This window comes from Motacilla alba, chromosome 15 (assembly GCF_015832195.1).
Source record: "Motacilla alba alba isolate MOTALB_02 chromosome 15, Motacilla_alba_V1.0_pri, whole genome shotgun sequence".
NCBI lineage: Eukaryota > Metazoa > Chordata > Aves > Passeriformes > Motacillidae > Motacilla > Motacilla alba.
Genome location: NC_052030.1, coordinates 3,674,282 through 3,697,380, shown reverse-complemented (window position 1 = coordinate 3,697,380; position 23,099 = coordinate 3,674,282). Strand labels below are relative to the sequence as shown.

The 23,099-nt window shown below is 46.3% G+C and overlaps 1 protein-coding gene across 6 annotated transcripts in view; it reads left to right on the top strand.

Moving 5' to 3' along the window:
• Positions 1-4,346: 4,346 nt before the first annotated feature.
• The window catches only part of BICDL1 (BICD family like cargo adaptor 1), a 51,674-nt gene continuing 32,921 nt past the window's right edge, over positions 4,347-23,099 (top strand). For all 6 annotated transcript variants that reach the window (XR_005258762.1, XM_038152340.1, XM_038152336.1 and 3 more), the window contains exons 1-2: positions 4,347-4,715; positions 9,359-9,574. Coding sequence is in view for 5 of the 6 variants with exons in the window: in XM_038152340.1 (XP_038008268.1) it covers positions 4,395-4,715; positions 9,359-9,574 (537 nt within the window). In the remaining variant the exon portion in view is untranslated. The remainder of the gene's footprint in view (positions 4,716-9,358; positions 9,575-23,099) is intronic.

Below are 23,099 nucleotides of genomic sequence, written 5' to 3'. Positions count from 1 at the left end.
CAAACTGTTCCCCTGTTCTTTTCCCTTTGCACCCCCTGTTCCTTACACACAGGCAGGGTGAGCACAGCATGGTGTTGGCTCTGTCCTTGGGCACTCCTGAGTCATCCATGCTTTACCCCCTTAGCAGTCAAGGGATGTTTCCCCTGACTCCAATGCCATGAGTCATCATGGTGGATGAGTGGTTTTTCTGTTATACCTGATGTGCTATTGATAATCCTGGGAAAAAAAACAAACTTGCCAGAAACTCTGTGGAGATAATGAGCCTTGAGAAAAATCAGGATGGTCTTTTATTTTACTACATCTTGCTTGGCTAACACTCATAACAGCTTGCTTTCCCTTCTTAAAACTTCCCAGAGTTTAACGATAAATCTCTGTTTTTTTCACCCAAGCTCTGCAAATACACCTTCCCATCCTGTATTTCCTCTACTCAGCATCAGGGAAAAGCTGGGCACACACATACTAGAAAGCTTTGGATATTACAGAAGCAAAGAGAAAGAAAGGTCATACATGAGTCTTATCTCTGGCTTTACAGTTCTGGCCTGTTTTGCAAGCAAGACACAGATGTCCTTTAATTATTGATTAGGGTAACTGCAAACTCTCTTGAGGCTGCCTGCACCTCTTGCAGCAGAGGAGGCTGTGGCTGTAACACCTTGACACAGAGGTACACAAACAACCAGAAAAAATAAGATATTTGTCAGAAATTAAGTGCAGAAAAACAGAGAAGAATAAAGAAATTCACCATTCAGAAAGCGGGGAGTGGGACAGGGATGGAGAGATAAAAAGAGAGAGAATGGCAAAAGAAACCTGATAGCTTGTGCTGCCTCCTCTGGAAGTCTGTCAGCCCACTGGCAGGAAGATTAAGGATGTTGATGGGAATTCCTTTCTCACCACAGTCGGCTTTAAAAGCAGAGGGCAATGATCTACTTTTACAGGTCTGGCTGTGGCTTTCCCACAACACATCTTTTTCTCCCCTTACTCTAAACAAAAAAGGATGATCCCTTGCAGTGCCTGTTATCTGAATGTTGCCCTCACAGCTGAGGTGAAGGTATTGATTGAAGCACTTGGACATTTATTGGATTTGCAGCTTTTCTGATGTGTGAAAAATGCTTTGTCCTGCTCAAGTCATACAGTCCTACACGCTCCAGCATTTGTTGGTGTAACTACCAAAGGTCCAGACCCTCTGCCACACTTCCTTTGTGAACAAACCAACCAGTGAAATCCCTGCAAGGCAGAATACAGATTTCAAAGCATCAGATTTAACAATATACTTGACACTGGGCTTGAAGAGCCTGCACAACTTAGAGTTCACCTCCCCTTGACCCTCTGGGAAGGACAACACCCACTGCTGTATCCACAGCTTAAGCTGGATTGCCTGTTTCAGTATCTTGCTCTTTTAGGAACCTGTTTAGCGGAGGGAATTTGCACTGGCAGGTTGCTCTGGATGGTTCCTTGAATCAAGTTCTCCAACTCTCCCCATATCTTATTCTCTGGATTCAGTACTTGTGGGATGGAGAAAAGCAAGAAGGGAAAAAAATTACTCAGAGGCAAGGTCAGTGTCACCCTTTTGCCCCATAAGAATAGAACCCTTTGCTTTCTGCAAGGGGTTTGATCAGACCTGCAAGATTTTGATCTGAGCAAGGAAAGAATGATTGACCCTCTTACAAAGACTCTTACACTACTCTCTTACACCTATGCCTTATTTTCACCCTTATTTGCTAATATCACAAAGAAGACAATGTGTCCTGGGCAAGGTGACATTTCTGTGCTCTGTGATGGCATCACTGGCATCAGTCACTTGCTCTTGGTTCTCTGTGTGCTTGAGTCAGTCTGGCCTTTTTGCATTTTCAGAAAGGGCCATCCCTGGAGTAATTTCCAGGCTGAAGAATCATTTGTTCTGTATACACAGGAACCTTCTGTGTTGCAAGAGCATCAGTTCTTGAAATGCCTGATCTAAATCTCCACAAGAGCTACTCATTATTGCAGTACCTGAGGAGTGAAGTCTCACATCAGCCTTCAGCAGTGCTATTAAAATAAAACAACCTCATGTTTGACTTGTTTCCAATAACTGGGACTTCTATTTTCTGGGCTGAAGCTCTCCAAAGGACATAACCAAGCTGAAGCAGGGCAAGAAGAGCAGAAATGGGAGTTGGGTGTCCACTTACAGGCAGCAACTGTCCCAGCTCTCAGCTGAAATACATTTTAGGATTCTAATAGTTAATGTCACCATTTCATTGTAAAGAAACTGCATGGTTATATTCTTAGCAGATTTTCATAGGTATTTGATTGGGATGACACATACAAAATAAAATACTAATAAAGTAGCATACAAAGGAGTTTTAGAATCAGTAACATACCATATTTCTAAAAAGCCAAACCAATAATTAAATTCACAGGACAATGGATTTTTTTTTTTTTTTTAAGTGGAAGTCAATAATATGTTGTGCTATAAACAAAGCTTTAATCCAGGGTTGCTCCAGATAACACAGTTATGTTTCGCAGTCAATAGTCCCCAAAAGAGCATTAAGCTTGTATAGATGCCTGACTAAGATGGTGTCATATTTACAATATATTTCACTGATTTATATGTGCTTTTCCCTCTCCATCCGAGCAATAGATTTTCTTCATCTCTCTCCTAACAGATGCAGCACTGGGGTTTGTTTTAGGCTTTGTTTGGGAGATTAAAACCCTCTCAGTATAATCTCCTTTTGTTTTATGCAGTGAAGGAAGCATTTGAGATGAAAATTAATGCCACAATGGATTTCATTAATCACACCAGGAGGCTTGGTTTGCTGTAGTAGGCACTTCCAGCAGAAGGTGCTCACAATCAGTTTCAATATTAAACGCCTTCCTGTGTTTAAATAGAAATTATCAAATCTGTGCAATCACAGCTCCTCTTGGGACAGGGGTTCTTTTAAAAGGGCCAGTATTGTCCAAACCATCTCACCTTATGGTCAATCCCTCTTTCCAGCAATGTAAGTCTGTGGAACTGCAAGGACAAAAGGACTGGAAAAGTCAGTGCCTGCGGGAATTGCTGTGAGATAAAGGAGGTGTCACCTCTGGGTCAACGGCGAAAAGGAAATCACAATGGTCATAAGGGCCAACAGTTACCGTGGTGGGACAGGTGCTGGCAGCATGAGGCACCAGTCTGACAGGTCTTTGGAGAGTAGGCGCTCACATATCAAAAAGCAGCACTGCTGTTAACTGATGCTGCCAAGAAAAAGGCCAAGGATCAACAGGTCCCCCAAGCTGGGCTGTTGGGGTGTATCCCCACGAAAGGCCAAGTCCCAGTGGCAGATGGCCAGAGAGAAGTTTGCATTCCCACAATTCATGTTCTAACTGTTATGTATAATCAGCAGCTCTCCAGGGCCCTTGGGTGATGCCAGGCAGAAGCCAGCCCTCCTTGAAAACTGCATCAGTCACCAACTGTCCCGGCTAAAAACATGCTTGGACTGATGCATTGGGGCTGTTGCATACAGATGAACATGGTCTAAGTGAAGGAAAGGAAAGCAAACCCCAAGAAAGCGGCGTACAAAGAAAAAAGCTGTGGAACTCATAATTCCTGTCTGTAGAATCTAGGAATCAAAAGCACAAGTTCCCTTTAAAATGTTTTTGCGCCATCACTGTTAAAGCTTGCCATCACTGTTATTGCTTGAAATTAGAGTATAATTAGAAATTGAGGGAATGGGGTCTTAGCAAATGTGACAATATACAGGTTTATGCTGCTGTATTCTGCTTCAGCCTCCCTCCTGTACTGGGATTCTAAGGAGATAAAAAAATCAACAAAACCAAACCTGAAACCCTAACCAGTCCTGCCCCTAATAGAGGGAATAGTACTGGGAGCTGAACTGACTACAACTCCCAACGTTCACTGAGGGTACCTTTAGGACAAATGTTACCCGCGAACATGCCAAACAATCTGAAATTGAAAGCAAGCCCCGGTGGCTGTTGGAAGCTGTAGTCAGCCCTCTGGGGTGAACTACTGAGCACAAAGATCCCGAGAGCTGCTCTGGCAACCGAAAGAGCCCCGCTAGAGCTCTGGGGGAGCGGGCGGCGAGCGAGGAGAACGCGCTGTGCCCCTCGGGGGTGCCAAGTTCCCTCCCTGGGCTTCCCCGATGATCTGGGGGGATTTTTGGCCTGGGCCTGCGGAAGAAGGGGCGAGACCTGTCCGCGGCAGCCGGCGCCAGCAGGACCCGGTTTCCCCCGCGCCACCCAGGCCCGGTGCCGCTGGCGGCGGCCGCACCGGCGGCGGTGGCGGTGGCCGTGGCGATGGCGACGCGCTGCCGGGGCCCGGCGCCGGGGGGCGGGGGCCGGGGGCGGCGGCGCTCCCCGCCCAGCCGCCGCAGCCGCGGGCCGGGCGCGGGGGGCGCAGCGGAGCGGCGGCGGCGCGCAGGGCCATGTCGGCGCCGTGCCTGCGCCTGCCCGCCGCCGGGTCAGCACCGGCGGAGGCGGACAGCGCCGGCGGCATGGAGCCGCCCGGGGCCGCCGCCCTGGAGCTGGCCCTGGAGGAGGAGCTGGCGCTGCTGGCCGCCGCCGGGGAGCCGCCGGAGCCGCCGCCGCCCGCCGCCGCCCGCGACCCCGAGCTGCTCTCGCTGATCCGGCAGAAGGAGAAGGACCTAGTGCTGGCGGCGCGGCTGGGCAAGGCGCTGCTTGAGCGCAACCAGGACATGAGCCGGCAGTACGAGAGGATGCACAAGGAGCTCACCGACAAGCTGGAGGTGAGGCCCCGCCGCGCTCCGCCCGGCTCCGGCCCCGGCCCCGGCCCCGGCCCGCGGGTTTTCCCTGCGCAACGCGGCTCGCCGGGGGCGGGCGGCGGGAGCGGGCCTTGCCGAGCGGCCCGCGGGATTCGCTGTGGCCGCGACGGGGAAGAAAGGGTCTGAGTAATGCCTGCCAGGCCTGGGTGAGGCAACGCTGCCGTTCTCCCCCGCTCCCCCCGGCCGAGAGCCGGCGTGTGGGGTCGGGGCCGGGCTGCAGCACCGTGCTCCGGAGGCTCCTGGGGGGCTGTTCTGCCCCAGGACCACCTGGGAGAGGTGTGCGCGGCTCACCTCGTCACAGAATTACCTCGGAAATTAAATTTGCACAGCAGGTACTGAGCTACAGAGCATATGTGAGCCTTATGCTTAAGCTGTTGCAGCTAAGGCTTTAGGCATGGCAGGAGATAAGCCCTAATGATACATCGCTGTTAGCTGTTTGCTCTAAAAAATGCCTGCAGGTATCTGGAGAGAGCTGTTTGCCGGGAACTCGGGGGATTGAGCTATTTATTGATTTTTAAAGATAAAATAGAGCTATTACAAAGAAAAGGACTTGTGCAGACAGCTTTTTTTTTTTTTTAACGTCTCTCTTGCACAATTGTGAGAGGACCACTATTATTCACTCTTTCTCATAGGTACTTTTGAAATTGTATTTCTTCCAATAAGTAATACTGCTTAGAAGGCTGAGGAAAGCCTCCCTCACCTTTCTGAGAGAGTTTGAACAGTGCTGGATTGACATTCTCATTTCAAGTCACAGCCCTAGACCAGTTCTTTCTGCACAGTCCTGTATATTCCTGTATTCCTTCCTCACAGACATTTCTCAAGTTCAAAAGGATTTGTGAAATTACTGTATGCCCTTTGTTCTCCTGACAAAAATTCCGCTCTCTTATTAAGCTTGTCATTTACCCCAGCTGATCTCTTCCTTTTTGCAAGGGAATCTCTCTGCCTTTTCTATTTTAATAAAAAAATAGTGAAGGTGACATTTGCTCAAATTGTTGCTTAGTGGCTCTGTTTATCAGATGAGAATTTCCCAGAGTATTAAAATTTGCCAGAATGAATGTTTCCAGGTTGATCTTTAAGGAAGAACAGACGTATGTGGTGTTGTGCTGACATGGTTTTCCTTAGGAGTTGGAGTAGAACCTTTCCTATCGTTTAAGGAAAAATGCACAAGTTTAGGTACCCAGCGAGCTGCGTTGTAGGGAGTTCAGGAACCTCAGATACCACTCACTGCTTGCAAAATGTAGAGGGGAAAAGGAGACGGGAGAAACTACGACTTTATAGTACTTTAAATAACATCCCACAAATGTTTACCTCTGCTCTCACAGGCCCATTCAGAAGGTAAATGAAGAGATTGTAAACACAACCGGCTGTTTACATATTTTCATCCCATTACTATCACCCTAACTTCCCAGTGGAATAACAGATTGCTGTTTTCCAGGCAATCCATTTGAGAGGAGTTAGTGTTATGTACTTTAGGGTCATTTTTTTTCCACTGGGTTTGGCAAATTTAACCCAGTGCTGCTTCACACAAAAAAAATCAAATTTCAACATTAATCTTCCAAAACACAAGCTTGATAATCCCAGCCTCTGCGATTAAATCTCGGCCTCCTCCTGTTGCCACTGAAGTGAATAAAATTTCACAATGAGCTTTTCAATTTCAGAGGAGCAGAGAGGAAGGACCCACAGCTGTTCCCTCCTTCCCTAAGCTGAGAACTTTCTGACTGTGACACGAAGCAAAGTCTCAGATGAGATCCTTGGTGACAACCTGATATAATGATGTTTAGCACTTAAAAGGAGATATTTTGTCCCAGTTCACAGTGCAGAGTTGGTTACAAGAGCTCAGTGAAGCCTGTCCATTTCACAACAGCCAAGGTACTGGTCTGCTCGTTGAGTGCTTTGCCTCAAGATTAAATATGTTCTAGTTTTGTGGATTCATTGCTGAGATACAGCATTCCTGCCATACACCTACTCTGGCAAACCTTTCACTTCACAGCCTGAATTTAAATTAATTTCTAATCATGAAATTGAAGTTCTGTAATAAATTCTGATATGTGATCCTAGACAGTTTTATCCTCTCTAAGGGATTAAAACAGTTAATAGTGCTGTTCCTCTGACACAGAGGAGCCTGCTGTGTCCAAGCATTTTACAGTGTGAACCCTCTGTATCAGCTGGGAAACTCTCCCTTGCTTTCATCTCTTCAGATGAGGACCAGCCCAGCTCAGTTAAGTTGAAGAGAAGCTGTTTTCTGGAAGAAAACATCTTCTAGAAAGCAGTTCTGTTTTAAAATCAATGAGCAGCTGGTGAATGGAGAGACACTCAGGAAACAAGAAACTCCCCTACTGAGTATAGCAGTTTGCCCTATCAGCACTATGTCCAGAAATCCCCTCTCCAGACCTGCAGCCCTGCAGGTGCTGGAGTGAGGGCAGGCCAGGAGAGACGGCTGCTGACAGAAGCAGGAGGGACCAGTCAACACATCTCATCTGGATTATCCTCCTCTTTGCAACAGCCTCTCCATGCCCCTACTGCTTTGTTCTGATTTCTCTGTCACAACAGAATAAACTTCATATTCTTCACCTTCTTCTAACACCAGCCTTTGTGATGGCCATTTATTTGGGATCTGTGTAGTGGAGATTTTCTTTTGCAGTGAAAAATGAAAGTGTTTTTTAAATTATTGACAAGGCTTATCGGTGGCTTCTAAATCACATTTGGATGTCTGGGGCACTTCAGCTGCAGTGCTGCTTCTCAGCAGGCTGAAGTTCCACTTTCCATTTAGAGAAGGCCCTGGATCTTTCTAAACGTTGCCTAGCAGTGAAAGATGCAGTGCTATAAAAGACAGAATTTTCAGTGTGCCACTGAAAGTGAAATTGTGGCTGCTCCAGCCACACTTGGACTACAAACAAGATTTCTTTGCAACGGTTGTCACGGGCCAGGTGCTGGGATCTCATGCCTACCTATTGCATTAAAATATTTATATTACTGCTTAGCTCTCATCTGCAAGGATGCCCATTCTTTTAGTGTCTGAAACATAGGGACATCCCCTACTCTGGGCCACTGTTTTTAATCAACTTTTCCTCATATTTAAGGGTTTTTCATGAAAGTCTGGAACTTGCAGAAAGATTTGAAGGGCACAAGCAACATGCTGCTACACTGAGCTGGAAGGAGCATAGGAAAGGATTTGGGGATCAGGTGAAGAAAGAGAAAACATGGCATCTGTGTGGCAGAGCAAAAACAAGGTGGAAGATTAGCAATACACAGGCCAGAGGCTGGAGAGGTAGTGGAGGGTTTTGACATTCAGACCTGCTTGGGAAGGTGACAGGGACCCTGCCAGGGAGGTTGTGTGTCATCAGCAATAGGCACCCAGGGGAAACAGCCCACACACAGCCTGTGTTTCTAACAAGCAATAAAAAGCCACTTCACATAAATGCAGTGCAATTTTCTTTTCCACCTAGCAGGTTTATTTTTCCCTCCTATCAGAAGTGCCATGGGAATTGTTCACTAGGGAACAATTCACCTGGGAGAATTAGGCAAGTGCTACCAGTGTTTGGCCCAGTGGGTTTCTGTTCTTTTCTAAGATACATTCCTTAAAGACTGGGGAATCTGATAGAGAGTAGCAGGAGAATATTCTGGGGATCAGAGGACAACCAACAAGGAGAGGACTCCCATTTTTTAGGTTTCCCTGCTAATCCTGGGACGTGCCCATGTCCCCAGTCTGTGACTGTTCCGAAAGTAAATATGTGTCTTCAGCCACCAAGGGAAATTGAAGCTCAGGGCTCTGGAGCAGGGATTCTTTCAAATGGGCACAACAGAAATCTGCTTTGACCTGATTTGCAGCTCTGTTTCAATCAAGCCCTCATTTTAACTGAGCCTGTAAAACATGCAAAAGTTTCACCAGATTTGTGCTGTCTCTCATTTTCCAGCCAATCCAAACCAGAGCAGAGTCTCCAGAACTGAGAGTGGTTTCTAAGAAACCTGAACCCAAAACATGGACGTACATAATGTCTGTAGCAATCAGTTCATTGCATCCATTGCCATTCCAGAGCAGGCTGCATCAAACAATGGAGTTACTGTGTACTATCAAACTCTCAGACAACTAATTAGGTCAGGAATAGAAGGAGCAAATGGATAAATGATTCAACTGTTATTCATGAGACCCATATGACAACAAGGATGCCTCATCCACATTCCTCACCAGCAGTAAGGGTATACAGTTTGTGTATTTTGACTATAAAGGCAATTTTAAAAAAATTATGCCGCTGACCACTGAAATATTGCTTTGGAGTTAAGCTGGGCTCTGCTAAATCGATTGCTCTGTCTGACCTATATATCTCGCCTATTGACATGCAGCCTACTTTACTCTTTTGGCAGTTATTTCAATAAAAATTCAATGTGCTGAATGAACTCCAGTGGCCAAGGACAGGCCAATTGCTGGAAATGGAAAATGGCTTTAGTGCCAGTGACCTGCCCTGATGTGGAATTGTTATCTCCATGGCATTGTCATGCTCTAGCACCATCCTCTTTCCTGCACGAGGTTTTAGCCCTAGCATAGAGGAGGAAAAGGAGACATTCACCTTTTTTCTCCCCTTCCTAACCTCTTCTCCCCCATCATGTAGCACCTGGAGCAAGAGAAGCACGAGCTGCGGCGGCGATTTGAGAACAAGGAGGGAGAGTGGGAAGGAAGGGTGTCTGAGCTGGAGAGCGACGTGAAGCAGCTGCAGGACGAGCTGGAGAAGCAGCAGGTCCACCTGCGCGAGGCCGACCGGGAGAAAACGCGCGCTGTCCAGGAACTCTCCGAGCAGAACCAAAGACTCCTGGACCAGCTCAGCAGGGTGAGTCAGCTGGGTGGCACAGCTGGGCACAGGACAGGGTCACAGCTCTGCTGTCATCCCCCTCTGGGGCAAAGGAGTGGGAAAGCTCCAACTTCCAGGGAAACAAAGGATTCTGCCTCTGCTTATGTTACACAGGTGTTGTGATATGACATGCTGCCTTTAAACTGATTTTACACCTCTAAGGAGTGATGCATTTCTTCGGCCAAACAGTTGTGTTTCTGGGTTGAGTGGTCATTTACTGCATAGTTGTCTCTCTCAACTGTTTTTATCTAGAACTGATTTAGAAAAGCTGTTTCTAATTTACTAATAGGCTGAACAAATGGAGCATGCGAGAAGAAGGCTAATCTGTAATAGTGGGGTGAAAGATTTTTTGCAGGCCTCCCTTTTTGAGATACATTGGCTGTAATGTTGTAGAGTTGAACGTGCCATGTCATTCTCAGATGGTGTGTCACTACAGATAACTTTGCCATGGTTAGATGTGTGAGAACCTACTGAAATTCCTTGGAATGCCGTGTTTCATCAAAGAGCTTAACTTGCCTCTGAATGAAAGAGGATTTATAGTGAGGCTGCTACAAATCAGCCTAATTGACTGAATACTTGCAGCATGAGTTTCTTTCTGACAGCAAAAGACTTAACAGTTTCTGCCTCCTTCCCACAGAAGTTAACTTGTCTTTTGGAATTAAGAGCCTTGATTTTTTTTTCTCCCCACTAGACAGTTAGTAAAAACCATAATTTTAATGCTTGAGAACACAGTTACTCCAGCAGATGAAAGCGTTTGCTTGTTATCAGTTGCTTATTCCCAAAATAGCATAGAACAAAAACACACACACAGATTCAGGCTGAAGAGGCCCACCTCATGCTGTAAGAACATCTCTCAGACTAAATTCTGTCAGAGCTGGGTCTCTGGGGCTGACAAAGGGATTTTGCCTATGGGAGGGTGGAGACCTCCACCATAACACTAGGATAGGGGACTCTGAAGAGGGCCAGATGTACAGGTCTTCACTCAAGCTGTGTATGGAGTTGTCCTGTGCCTCTGGAGGTGAGAAGAGCTAGTGTTGGGTATGACAGTCTGTACTGACACTTGAGGAAATCATTCCACATTCCACTGTAGATTTTCTTGTCAAGGATTTAAAAAGTCACTTATTCCAATTTGGTTAACTAGCTTTAAAAAGAAAAGAGGAAAAAAACCCCAAAAGACCTGATCTTCCTTAGCTCAGGAATGCTGCTAAGTTTCTCCATGTTTTTAAAGCAATGTGTCCCAAGTGAGCTACAGATCTTCTACCTTTTCTCTGGACAGAGTGTATTCCGCATACACCATGGATGAGAGTTTCCACCCAAGATTGCACAAGCCCTGTGTTGTGTCAGGTTTCTTATCCAGGGCTAAGAAGTTGGCTCCTTCTGTGTACGTATGATTTCTGTCACTGGCTGGGGAATGTAAGATTTGTTATTGTCCCAGCATAAGCATAAACTGGAAGAACAGACTAAAAGGTAGGAGGCAAACCAAACAGCTTGTTTTGGGCTTTTAAACGAGATGGGATTATCCTCACATGATACTTGTGCTACAGGAAGCTCTCACAGCCAGATGCTCAGAGATCCACTCCACAAAGCCTTGTCAGAGGAGCCACCAAATCTACCAGCATGTGGTGTCCAAGCGTGGGTTTTTCCCTTAACTCCCTATTAGTGCCAGAAATGGTCTTCATTGACCCACTTCAGAACTGCCACATTCAAAAACGCTGAGTATTGGTGCTGCCCTTCCCATTCCAGCCTAGCCCTGCTCCCAGTTTGGAGGACAGTTTTTCTCCAATGCAGATAAGCTCTGATAGAGACAGAGCTGATGTTTGCCGAGGCACAATTCAGTGCTCATTGAGTTTGTCACCTGGCCACAGTTACTCAAATACAGCAGGGGGTATAGCGAGGGTGTAAACAGTCCTCCCACAGTCAGGAAAATGTGGACAAATCGAAAGAGAATAGGGAACAATCTCTTGTCATTCTCAGGGCTTTAGCTGAGGCTTTTTAAAATCTCAGCATTATATTAGCGCTTGATACCTAGCTGCTTAGTATTCCATATTTGCTGCTCCACAGTGTATTTGCAGTCTCATGTGTCTGGTGTCTTACTCTGAAGAGGTTACACATGTAATCCCTGAGGCAGTGGCACTGCCTGAACCCTGCACCCGTGTAGTTCGGGCTCCTGTTACCACTTAGGTTTCCAATTAATAAAAAGGACAAATAAGAGCTGCATGGATGTGCTTGCCATAGGCTGAAGTCTCTCCTGGGATCATGAACTGAGCACTGGGAGAGGAAAAGTCCTACAAAGAGGTGCTGCTACAGCTTCTGTGACGTTTAAGGTGTTGCTGGTATCCTCCTTGTGTTCCTGGTTCTGCATTTGTGTCACCATGGGTTGTTTGGGAGCAGAGGGTTATGAGTAGTCTGGGATAAGATGATGAAAGCCTTATTCAGAGCCTCAGGTCTGCCCCATCCAACACTCTATATCCTGCTTCACTCACAGGACACAAAGACAGGCTTCTCTCTGCTAGAGTCATTCTACACTAGAAGCTCCTCAAATTTGAATTTCTAGTTTTTAGCAATTAACACCTCATGGCCCCACTTAACAACCCTTGATCATCTCACTCCTGGAGGAGGTATCCCCTTGGCACTAGGCTCTGTGTGTTGAATGACAGTCAGCGTCAGGAGCTGCCAGCCCACATGGTCCTGCTTGTTTCTTCTGGATTCCCTGGGCTTCAGCCTCTTTTATCTCAAAGCAGGGCAGCAGCCACCATCTCCTTCATGCTGCCCCTCCTCCTTCCTGCTGCTGCTATACTTTCACCAACTAATTAGTCCTCAGGACATTTTTTAAATTCTGCCTTCCCCAGAGATGAAAAGCCAACACATACTCACTTTGTCTAAACCTGGCACTAATGCCAACCAACCAAGCACACACACCCACACAAGGACAGCAAGGGGACCTGGAAAACTCTGTCTTACAATTAATGCCTGGGACTGAAAAAATCCATCATCAGTTCTAGCAAAGACTGATAAGGAAAACTCAAGGATAGGAATTTTAAGTCTGTTCCAGTATCTAAAAATTAGCCTCTTCCCTCAGTCACCAAGAGGCTAAAATAAGGTCCTTAAAATGGTTTGAGGTCTCCCAATGAGGTGGTGATATAGGAGAACTTTAAATATCTAATAATAGTAAGTAGGCTATAAGGAACTTTTCCTCCTCTTGAATACAGCCTTTGGTTCTCTGCTTTTAGCAGAACAAAGATACTGCCTGAGGTTAGAACAGCATTAAACCATGGTGAAAATTTGGTTGGCTGGACTGGGAGCACATAAGGAAAGACATGATTGAAATGCCAAAGAGCAAGTTTAAGACCTCCACAACATTTTTTAATTTGCTACATGATGATTTAAATCCCTTCTGCACATTGCTTTGATTTCCCTCCCCCTGCCTCAGTACAGCACAGGGTGCAGGAGCTCTCAGCAGTGTGTCCACACCAAGCTAAATGCCGAGTTTACCAAGGAGAACTGTAGAGCTCCTCATGAGCAGTGTGCCAGGGTACAAACCACTCACCAGAACTGCTCAGAGCTAAAGTATGAGGCAAAGAACAGTTCTGCTGAGAAAGTCAAGGCTTGGGAATTATTACATGTTCTGTTTCCAGCTCCTTCAGTCTCTCCCATCTGTTTCAGTTCCCCACAAGGATAAAAAAAGAAAAAGAAAAAAGAAAAACACAAAACCCACAATCCTATGCCTTCTGTCCTTTTATGGGGGAGTGTGTATAGGGAAAGGTCTCCTCTTACATGTGCCCACAGCAGTAGCACAGCAAGAGTCCTGTCCCCACCTTTGGGCTTCTAGGAGTTACTAATACAAATAATAATAACAAGCCGTCTTCTTCCTATAATGAGGCAACATATTACTACTTTGTCAGGAAGTGAATGAAAAGACTTCCATGCTGTTTCTGAGTGCCTTCACCAGATGGCTTTCCCACACATTTCCTGCTCCCCAGCTCTGGCTCCTGGAGCTGTTTGCTGCGTGTAGCTTGGGCGAGGCTCATCCCTCCCAGTTCAGCTGGGCTTCTTTTATGGTTCACGGAGCACAGGGGAGCGATTTCACAATGTCAGGCTCAGGTAGTTTTTGCAATGTAAATCTGTTTCCCGGGGCAGTGGCAGAGTGTCATCTTGCACTGCTGAAACAGCTCCTTGTGTTTAGAGGGGAGTGCTGGGCTGCTGCGGCATCCCTCAGGGGGGCCCTCAATCACCAACTCCTTAGATTCACTCAGCATCTAGAGCCAGCATGCTGCTACAAAGAATGAGGTGTTTCAGTCAATCCCTCTGCTACAGCAAGAACAGGAGCAGCCAGCCCACGATTCTCCAAAAGAGGTATTATTTAGTAACCACAAAACCCTCCTTTCAGTAATATTTCAGTTGAAGTTTCTCACTTCATGCTCTAACATGCAGCACGTTAGAGAACTGGCAGGCACTGCCTAGCTTTGCTTTGAAAGAAACAGGTTTTTATTTGAGAACAAGCTAACCATAATGTATTCTCCTTTCCAAATTACTTGTATTTTAAATACATCCTTTTATGGTCAAGAACACACAGGAGAGACAGGTCTGTTGTCAGTTATTTATTTGAAGAGATTTTTCTGAATGGTTGGTTGCTGGGTCTGTCAGCATAGGAACAATGTTAGTTTTAAGAAATTCAGATTATTCACTGAGAAAGAAAATTACTGGAAGAAGTGTGCTGGGCAAGATGCACTGCTTTTGCCATGCCAGAGATTTGTTGCAATTGCACTATGAATGATGTCTTTAATTCCTTATTTAATCTATACAGATGCTTAATGCAAGCCTCCTTATGTCTTGTTTATTAAGTTGTCTCCAGTAGCCCAGCAGGGTCTATTGGGAGCTCCATCCTTAGCACAGAGGCAAGTCAGGCTGAATTTAAGTCCTGCTTCAGGGGGTTTATTTTTAACCAGACAAAGATCTTGAGTGAACCTGAGCTAAAGAAGAATTACTTTTACTATCCCTACATTTCAAGGTCCAGATCACCCACTGCACTGAATTCTTTTTCGTAAAAACTCTTCAGTTTTTGCTCTTCAAAGTGTTTACTGGACCTATTCAGTGAGTAGCTTATTAGAAGGAACTCTGCACTGAACTCCTCAAGCACAGAGTCCTGCATAGCAAATCTTCACCTGCATCGCCACTGAGCAGTCCAAATTTAATGGAAGGGGAGATTGCAGGAGAAAGGGTAGCACTGCTTCCTGTTGAAGGGGCTGAAGGACCTGCTTGTCATGGCAGCTTTGGTGGGGCTGCTCAGTCCTTGGGGGAAAGCAGACAGCCCTTGAGCACTGTTTTGTGCCTGGCATAAGGCACACTCATGTCACACATGCTGAGGTGAGAGGAAACAGACCCCAGCACAAGACAGAGCCAAACACTGATTCCAGCAAACCTCCCAGTAACCTCATTCCCCAGCTCCCCACCCCTCTGGAGCATCAGCAGATCCTCACGCCACATAGCCAGATCCCTGATCACCCAGGGAATACTAATGAGAAAGGCTCCTTCTCTCCAGTTGCTTCTCCTCTAGCAGAGAGCACTTGTTAATAATTCAGCTTCGTGCCACATCAGGCCTGGAGTGCTGAGGCTCTCCATGCTAAAGCTGTGAATATAGGACGTGACTGCAGCTGCTGTTCTCGCCTGCAGAGTCCTTCAAGAAAATGATTCAGAGCCCTGGAAGGTAATGGAGAAACACCTTGAGGTCACTGCTGAGTGGCACTTACCCACCATCCCTCTGGGAGAACAAGGAGAAAGGCTCAACCCTCTGCTGAGAGTCAGTCCAAGCCTGCAGCACCCGTTAACCCCATTTTAGGACACACAGAGCTTTGGGACCCAACAGGAACAGGGCCTCCACACATCAAGGAATAAATACAGGAAGTGCCAAAGTAATTTCAGCAAACATGAGGGGGAGAATTTGCCCTAGGATTTTGCACACACTCATTTCGTGAAAGATTTTTACCCTTGAGTCCTTTGGCTGATGAGCACTTATGGAATGGGCAGAAAGAGAATGGGCTGTAGTGATAGGACAAGGGGGAATGGGGACAAATGAAAAAAAGGGAAATTTAGGTTAAGTATTAGAAAGAAATTCTCTCCTGTGAGGATGCTGAGACACTGGAACAGGCTGCCCAGGGAGGTTGTGGCTGTCCCAATCCTGGCAATGTTCAAAACCAGGTTGGACAGGGCTTCGAACAGCCTGGTCTAGTGGGAAAATTCCCTTCCTGTGGCAGGGGGAATTGGCACTAGATGATCTGTAAGGTCCATTCCAATCCCTTAACATTTCGTGCTTCTATGAAAGCTGTGCATGGAATAAAACAGGGGCTCATGAGTAGCAAAGCCCTCCCTAGGAAAAGGATTAAATTACTATTTAGATTCGAAAAAAAATGTTGCTGCTAAGGCAGTGGAACTACACAAGTCGCTGCTCCTGGGCAAAAGGATGGCATCCCTAGGTCCCAGGGGCTTGGTGGGACCTTCATCCTCCTCTGGAGCAGAGCATCCCCTCCGTCCCCGGGGCCCCCTCGCTGGTTGCTGGATGACAGCGCCGCGTGTCCCAGCTGGTGACGTTGCCGTGGCAACCGGGTGTGATTTCTCTGCTTGTAATGCCACGACAGTCAAGGACACGCAGGGAGACGCACTTGTGACGTCCGAGGCGGGCAGGCGGTGGCCGCGGCCCGTCTGCCACCCCCGTGGGCTCGGCTCGCTGCCGGGACGTGTTCCCGCGTCGCCTCTGCATCCCCCGCGGGCCCCTCCCCACCCTTCCTCCTCTGCTCACGGCAATTTCCCCCCCAAAATCGCGCTGGAGCTGTACCAGCCCAAGGCAGCCTGTTGTCTGTACCGTCCACAAGGAGCTCCCGAGCCTGCTGGGACAGGTGAACGTTTTATATCCTGGGTGAAAAGAGCCCCTTGTGAACAGATCAGCGAGCCCACGCAGGTGACCCTGCCGGGGCTTGACACAGAGCATCTCCTGGGAGTCCAGCTCAGGGCGTGGCACCGGAGAAATGATTGTCTGCTCGAGCCACTGAGCCTCCAGGCTGTGCACGGCTCATCTCCCACCTTCCGAGGCTCGTTGTGCCTGGATGGAGCAGCAGGGGCTGCCCCGGGAAACATCACAGAGCCACACCTCCTGTCCCACCACCCCACCTTTCACTGGGCAGCACATCTGCAGGAAGGAGTGGACAAATACACGTAGGTGTAAAGCCCTTAGTGGTCAGCCATACACTTCTTCCCTGCACTTCAGCTGAGCCCAGCTCATAGCCCAGCTTTCTCCTCTGGCAAGTGATCCTAGAAGAGATTTCAAAAGTTCATACAAGGCCTCTGTCTTGAGACATCAGCAGCACTACTAATCGGTGAACATCTGAAAGCCAGAATCCAACATAAAACTGAGGCTGAACTTGTCCTGGAGTAAGAAGATAAAATTCTGAATGAGTGCTCTCTTCCTCTCTTGCACTGCACTAAAAATTTTGAGTGGCTATTCTGTTTACATCCAGGTTGTTTATTGGAATTGTTTTATTATGCAGTAGCTCAGAGGTAGGAACACATGGGCAGAAGAAGAAATCTTTCCAAAATATTTCTGCTTATTCACACTTGCAGTAAACACTTCCTCCAGGAGATTCTAGAAAGTAGGACACAGAAGGTGTTTGTATCCAGCCACTGCATTACTAGCTAGAACCAGAGACAAACGTGATTGAAAGCTTTGCAAATAGCTACATAAGAAAAAAACAATTAAAAGCACTTGATCTTTAAAGACCCATTCTGGGCTATAAAGTTTGCACACCTTGTAATGAAAGTCTTCTTTTTTCAAACAGGCCTGCTTTTTCTAAATGCAGTTTAGTAGACAATAGCTCAAGAGGGAAGTCTCTTCTACACTGAGGGGGTTTTGCCAGCTGTATTGAGTGCTCTGATTACCCATGAAATCAGAGGCCTCTTGCAAAATAGCCAAGAGCTTCACCAACATTTTGTTTAGAATGGCATTTAGCAGAACCCAGTTTATTCTGAGCAGAGATACAGGATGAGCAAGACAATCTTGTCAACTTCTGGTGGCCACAATGCAATATAGAGCTGGCTTGTGCTTGGCAGCACCACCACAGGGATGGGAAATGCTACCTCAGACAGGCACATGACAGTATCCAGAGGCAAGGGTACAACAGAAAAGAATTGATGTAAGTAAAGGGACCTGCATGTCAGAGCAACTGGAGTAAAAGGCTGCTCATAAGCAGCCCAAGGAAGCATTTAATTTGGAGGAGGTACAGGCTGGCCTCACAACCTCAGTAGTTATCCTTCTGCAGAGGCTCAGTTCTGTAGATGCCAAGTCCTGTAGCAGATTTCCATCATGGATGGGATCCCTGTCAGTGTTTGAGGGGGGACTGCTGAGGTCAGAATTGTTGGGAACAATTCCATTAACTGTTCTCGCCCTCTCCTAGCTATTCTTGCCTGGAGGGTTCTAATATTGAAGCATGGAAAGAACATTTTTAAAAGGAGGGACTGCTTGGGTAGTTTCAGTGGGTAACGACTCTGCCAAGGTTAGCACAGTAATGCAGATGTGTCATAGATGCAGAACTTTCACACAACAGTTACACGATCTGCTGATGTTTGGGTAACTAAAGCGTCCATCTTACTGGATTTGCCCTTTAAATAGAATCCTTCAGTTCCTTTGCACTTCAGTGCACCAAGATAACAAAATTTAACCTTGTGATTGCTTTGTTCTCTACATCCTTTAAAGTCTTTTCCTGAATCCATTTCCAGACTTGGCACAGTTTTGTAGTGACAGGGGTGCTCTTAGAAAGCTGTTCCATTTGGCAACTATTTAGCCTGAGCTGTTCCTGGTTACTTGTTGAACAAAGCACCATTGTACTTGGCTGTCTGCAAGCTCAGATCCAGGAAAATTGAAGTCTTCTATAATTCAGGTGTAGACCAGCAAATTTGTCACTCACACCAGGACCATTAGACAGGTACAAACCTCAAGACTTGCTGGAGGGAAGGGTTTATATTTATAGAAGAAATCCATAGTCCCTGTTGCTTTTGCAGGTGAAGTGTTTCAGGACAACACCACCCACAAATTTCAATAGAAGGCCTTTTGGAGAAGAACCTAAAGAGCTCTCCATTGTTTCTTTACTTGGTTAGCAAGTGATTAGCATAGATTTTATGGGAACACCAAGAAACTGAGGCACTGACAGACTTTTCAATGTAAACCAATAAACAAGACCCTAGTGAATGAAAAATCTCCTCTCCACTCAGGCAGAATACACAAGAGTTTGAGCTTTTCTCTTGATCTTATAGAATGGGGATGAACTGGAGTGGGGCTTGTTTGTTTTTAAGATGTGGAACAGGAATTTAGTGCTCTATGTCCCACACTGACAGCGTGACAGGGTAAAGCTAGTGCTCAGACATTACTCCTTGACCGAGTATAAGCTTGCTTTATTCTCCATGTCCCTTACATAAATGGCCATGTGTATAAATTGCAGGATAAAAATTAGACTGATATTAAAAAAAAACAAACAGCTGTAAGTTTGGCTGAGTAGAAGAGATGGCCCAGAGACTCTACAAGGTCTCTATCAAAGGAAACTTTTGGGAAGTAGCCAAGTAGATGCCAGTCAGGGAGGGCTGGCAAATTTCTGCACTGATATGAGAAGAACTAGGCAAAGGTAAGTCTGAAGGAGACCTTCTGAGGTTTCCCTTTTATGCAGGAAAGAGTTTGACTAACATCAGGTCATGTTGTCTTGCTATTCGTGAATACTAAAGAACGAGGCAGAGAAACCTGAGGGAATGCTCACAAGGAATGTGTGATCTCAAAGGCTTTGGATCTGACTTGAATTTTAACTCTACATGGACATAAAGTAATGAAAGGGTGAAAACAAATGTAAATAGGCCATTATTCAGCTTGATTTTGTGGGAGTCATACTGTCAACAGATTTATGTTTAGAAGCCAGATGAGAAAGCCTGGAATGACCATGTTTGTTTGAAAGAGATCGTTGGTAGAATGTAGCAGTATGATATTTGTCTAAATAACATCTATTGATCAGCTATGAAGTTGCACAGGGATTTGCCAACTCAAGCTATTCCTGCAGGTTTGCCTCTATTCCAGAGAGATTTATTTCCTTAGGCTTTACTGGATGTTGTACTTCACTTTGTGTACAAATTCTCCCTGCTGCTTAGCCTTTATTTCACTCTCCACCTGAGCACAAGGGACCAGACTCTTAGTGAAGTCTAACTCATAAATACTTAAAGCTTTAAGGGGTCCAGGCAAATGCTTATGAAATTGATGATTTCATTAATGCCACTTCTTCTTGGGGCCTTCCTGTGCCTGAGGCACTGCTGCCATGGGCACAGGCCCTCACCCTGCAGAGCTGCACACAAGGAGGGGTCTCTGAGGCTTGGGCTGCTTTATGAGCAGAAGCTGCAATAAACCAGTTCAGGCATTATCCAGTCCAGCGGCTCAGTTAATCTCTGCTTACCCAGATTAACTCTGGCATCACGAGACACAGCCCATCAGCTGCAGACTGGCTCTCAGCATCTTCCTCCTTTCAAAGGAGTTCTTTGCATCAGGCATTCAAAACTTGGGAAATTCCTTCTGTCTTCCTATCCTTCTTAATCCTCCATCAAGAGACAGTATCAGAGACTAAGAAGGTCAAACTGGGGGAGAGAGGACACAGGCAGCCTTCTCCTTCTGCACGTCACTGCCTCACCTCAGCACAGGAAGGGAAGATTTGCCCAATGTGGGAAAGCTCCAGATCACACAATTTTAGTGCTTCTGGTCCAAGACATGGGCCTCCTCCAACAGTCTCTGACCCTTTTCATGGCCATGGAGCACCCTACCAAGGAAATATTTTGCTATGTGAAACCAACAGTGCTGAAGCCTTTCCAAGCATGAACTTGTTCAAATGAAGGTATTAACTCTCTGGCTTATTTAATCTCCCTAAGCAGAGCTATAAGACACCCCAGGTCAGGGAAAGTGGCATAACTGCCCAAAATGCCTGTCTAGACCCATATAGCAAGTAGGCCATGATGCTAACCCTGCCCACAGCTCAGTCCATGTGACACAAGCACCCAGAGCCAGGTGTCTGTGGTGCAGCTGGGCTCACCCTGCAGGGGGGAGGAATGAGCTGGCAGGCTGTAAAGCCATCAACAAAGGCCACACACCTCCGTGCCCTGTGAGTACCTGCACACCACCACCTCCACTCTTCCCTCCCCTCACACCACTTGGCCTGAGGCACCTGTGAGTATTTCAAGCATGTGGAGTGGACAGTTTTCATTAAGCCTCTGTCAGACTGAAATGGCTTCTTCACACTCTTTTTCCTGGTGTATGCTCTGCTGATGCTACACAGTGCAGGTGGCTGGACAGGAAACTCACAGCACTGCAAAAGCCACGTCTGCCCCTCCCTGTGAAGCCTTGGAGTGGCTGCCTAGAACAGAGGCTGGACAAGATTAAGAGAATAACAGTAGGTATTTATTAAAGGCCTTCAATAGGTACACCTTGGGCAATCAGAACCCTCCCAGAGGTTACACCCAAGATAGATGATGGTCACAAGTTCTTCAGCTAATGTTTGGTCTGTTTGCATATCAGGGTTCAGTTTCAGGTAATGAAGTAATTTACCCCCAGTTTGCTCCCCCCGAGTTCACTTTTGTTTATACTTTTCAGGGTCTGAGGCTGTAGGGTGTCCTTGAGTTTTAGGCTTAGAGGACTTGTTTTGTCTGACCAAAATGTGAAGACAGTAGTTAATTTATGGAGTTTAGAGTTATGCACTAATGCAGTACAGGATTTGAAAAATGTAAAGGCTAAAATCTCAAGGCATCACCCACAGCACTGGATGAGGCCACCACAGGATAAAAGGAAGAAACCAAGGCCAAGCTGCTGCTGCTTTAATTTCACAGGGACATTTTTTGCATGTGTACCAGTCCTCCATATTCATCACACAAGAGGTAGTACTTCAAAGGCACTCAGATAATCACTTCTTGGTGCATTCCACCAGCATCGTTAGGCAAATGTCCATAAATACCCTTCTCACATATCTTATTTCACTCAGATTATCCTTGTCTCCTTGGCAACTGTCAGATGATGTATAATGCTAGCAGGGATTAGCCCCAGTGAGCTTTATAACCCTCGTGTAAATTCAGACTCTGTGAAGGGACCTGGCCAAAACACTCCTTTCCTGGTAAGGTTTAATTGGTGCCATAAACAATATTAAATCCTAGACCATTTCAACAAACCTGAGTAAGGGTAAAAATCAATAGAGAGCTTTTTAACTGGTAGTATTTGTCTTGTCCTCTAAATAAATAAGTTTGAGACATGGATGTACTTGGTGTTTCACAGCTTGACATGTAAAGCTGTATTTTGAATCAGTACTTGAGAGAAGGCTGTGCTGAAAACTTGACTCTAATATCTTTATCTCCTTCGTCCCATGTTGTCAGTGGGATCACACTGGGAAATTCCAAATCCCTGCAAGAGTTTAACAAAATTATGTTTCACTTTAACCTATTGATTTCTGAAAACTCTCTGGGGTTCAGGTCATCACTTGGGGCGCACGCACTGTCTGACATGGTTTGTACTGAGACTTTCTGCCTCTGAGCAAGCAGCTCTGGGTTGCACCCTCATGCTGCACTGCTCAGGCAGACATGACCAAAGCATCAAGTCAAGGAGCTTCAACACATGCTGCACTTGCACGAAGCTTGTCTCTACTCCACATGGTATGTGGGTCTGCTGAGGAAGAAATTTGTTGTCTCATGTGGCATCCTGGGCACCTAAAGCCAGCTTTTGCCGTGTGTGGCACTGACATGAGACCTCCACACAGGCTATGCAGAGAGTGCCTGTGCATGGAGCTGAGCAGCCCTGCATTGCATACAAGTGTTAAGAGTTGAAGATCTAAGTGATAAAAGCCTACCTGTGCTGCAGTAGTGACATGGTTAAACCACTTGTTCCTTCTTCAGTCCACTCAGTTCTTTTTAACTTTCCAAACTGGGGTTATCTGCTCTAATTCAGCAGAACAACAAAAAAATATCTTTAAGCAGAGCCAAGGAAAGGAGGCTGAAATCAGCACCAGCCTCAGGAACAAAACCAAATCCAGACATACTGCAGCAGAAATAATAGTATTTCTGTAATGGAGCAAACAAATCTCTGGCACAGCATTGTGCCATTCATTCTAAAAATGAATTCAACAATGTGCCGTGGCTGATATCTCTTAGACCAATCAACTAGAGAGAGCTGAGAGAGGAGGGGTGAAAACTTTCCAGGAGTTAGGTCACCAAACAGCCAAGCCAAGGGGTGATGGGGAAGCCAGTGTAGGCAGGGCAGTGACAGCCAGAAGAAAACCCAAATCCTGGCACAGGCTGGTTAGCAGTGATGCAACCTGATGTTTTTGCATGCTTGTGTAGACCTGTTTGCTCCCCAGCCATCTGCCAGCTCCAGCACTCACCTCATCTCATGCAAGACTTGCAGGGAGGAGGGAAAAGGATCAGTGGCTTAAGGCAGGTGATTTTTAGCACTGATAGG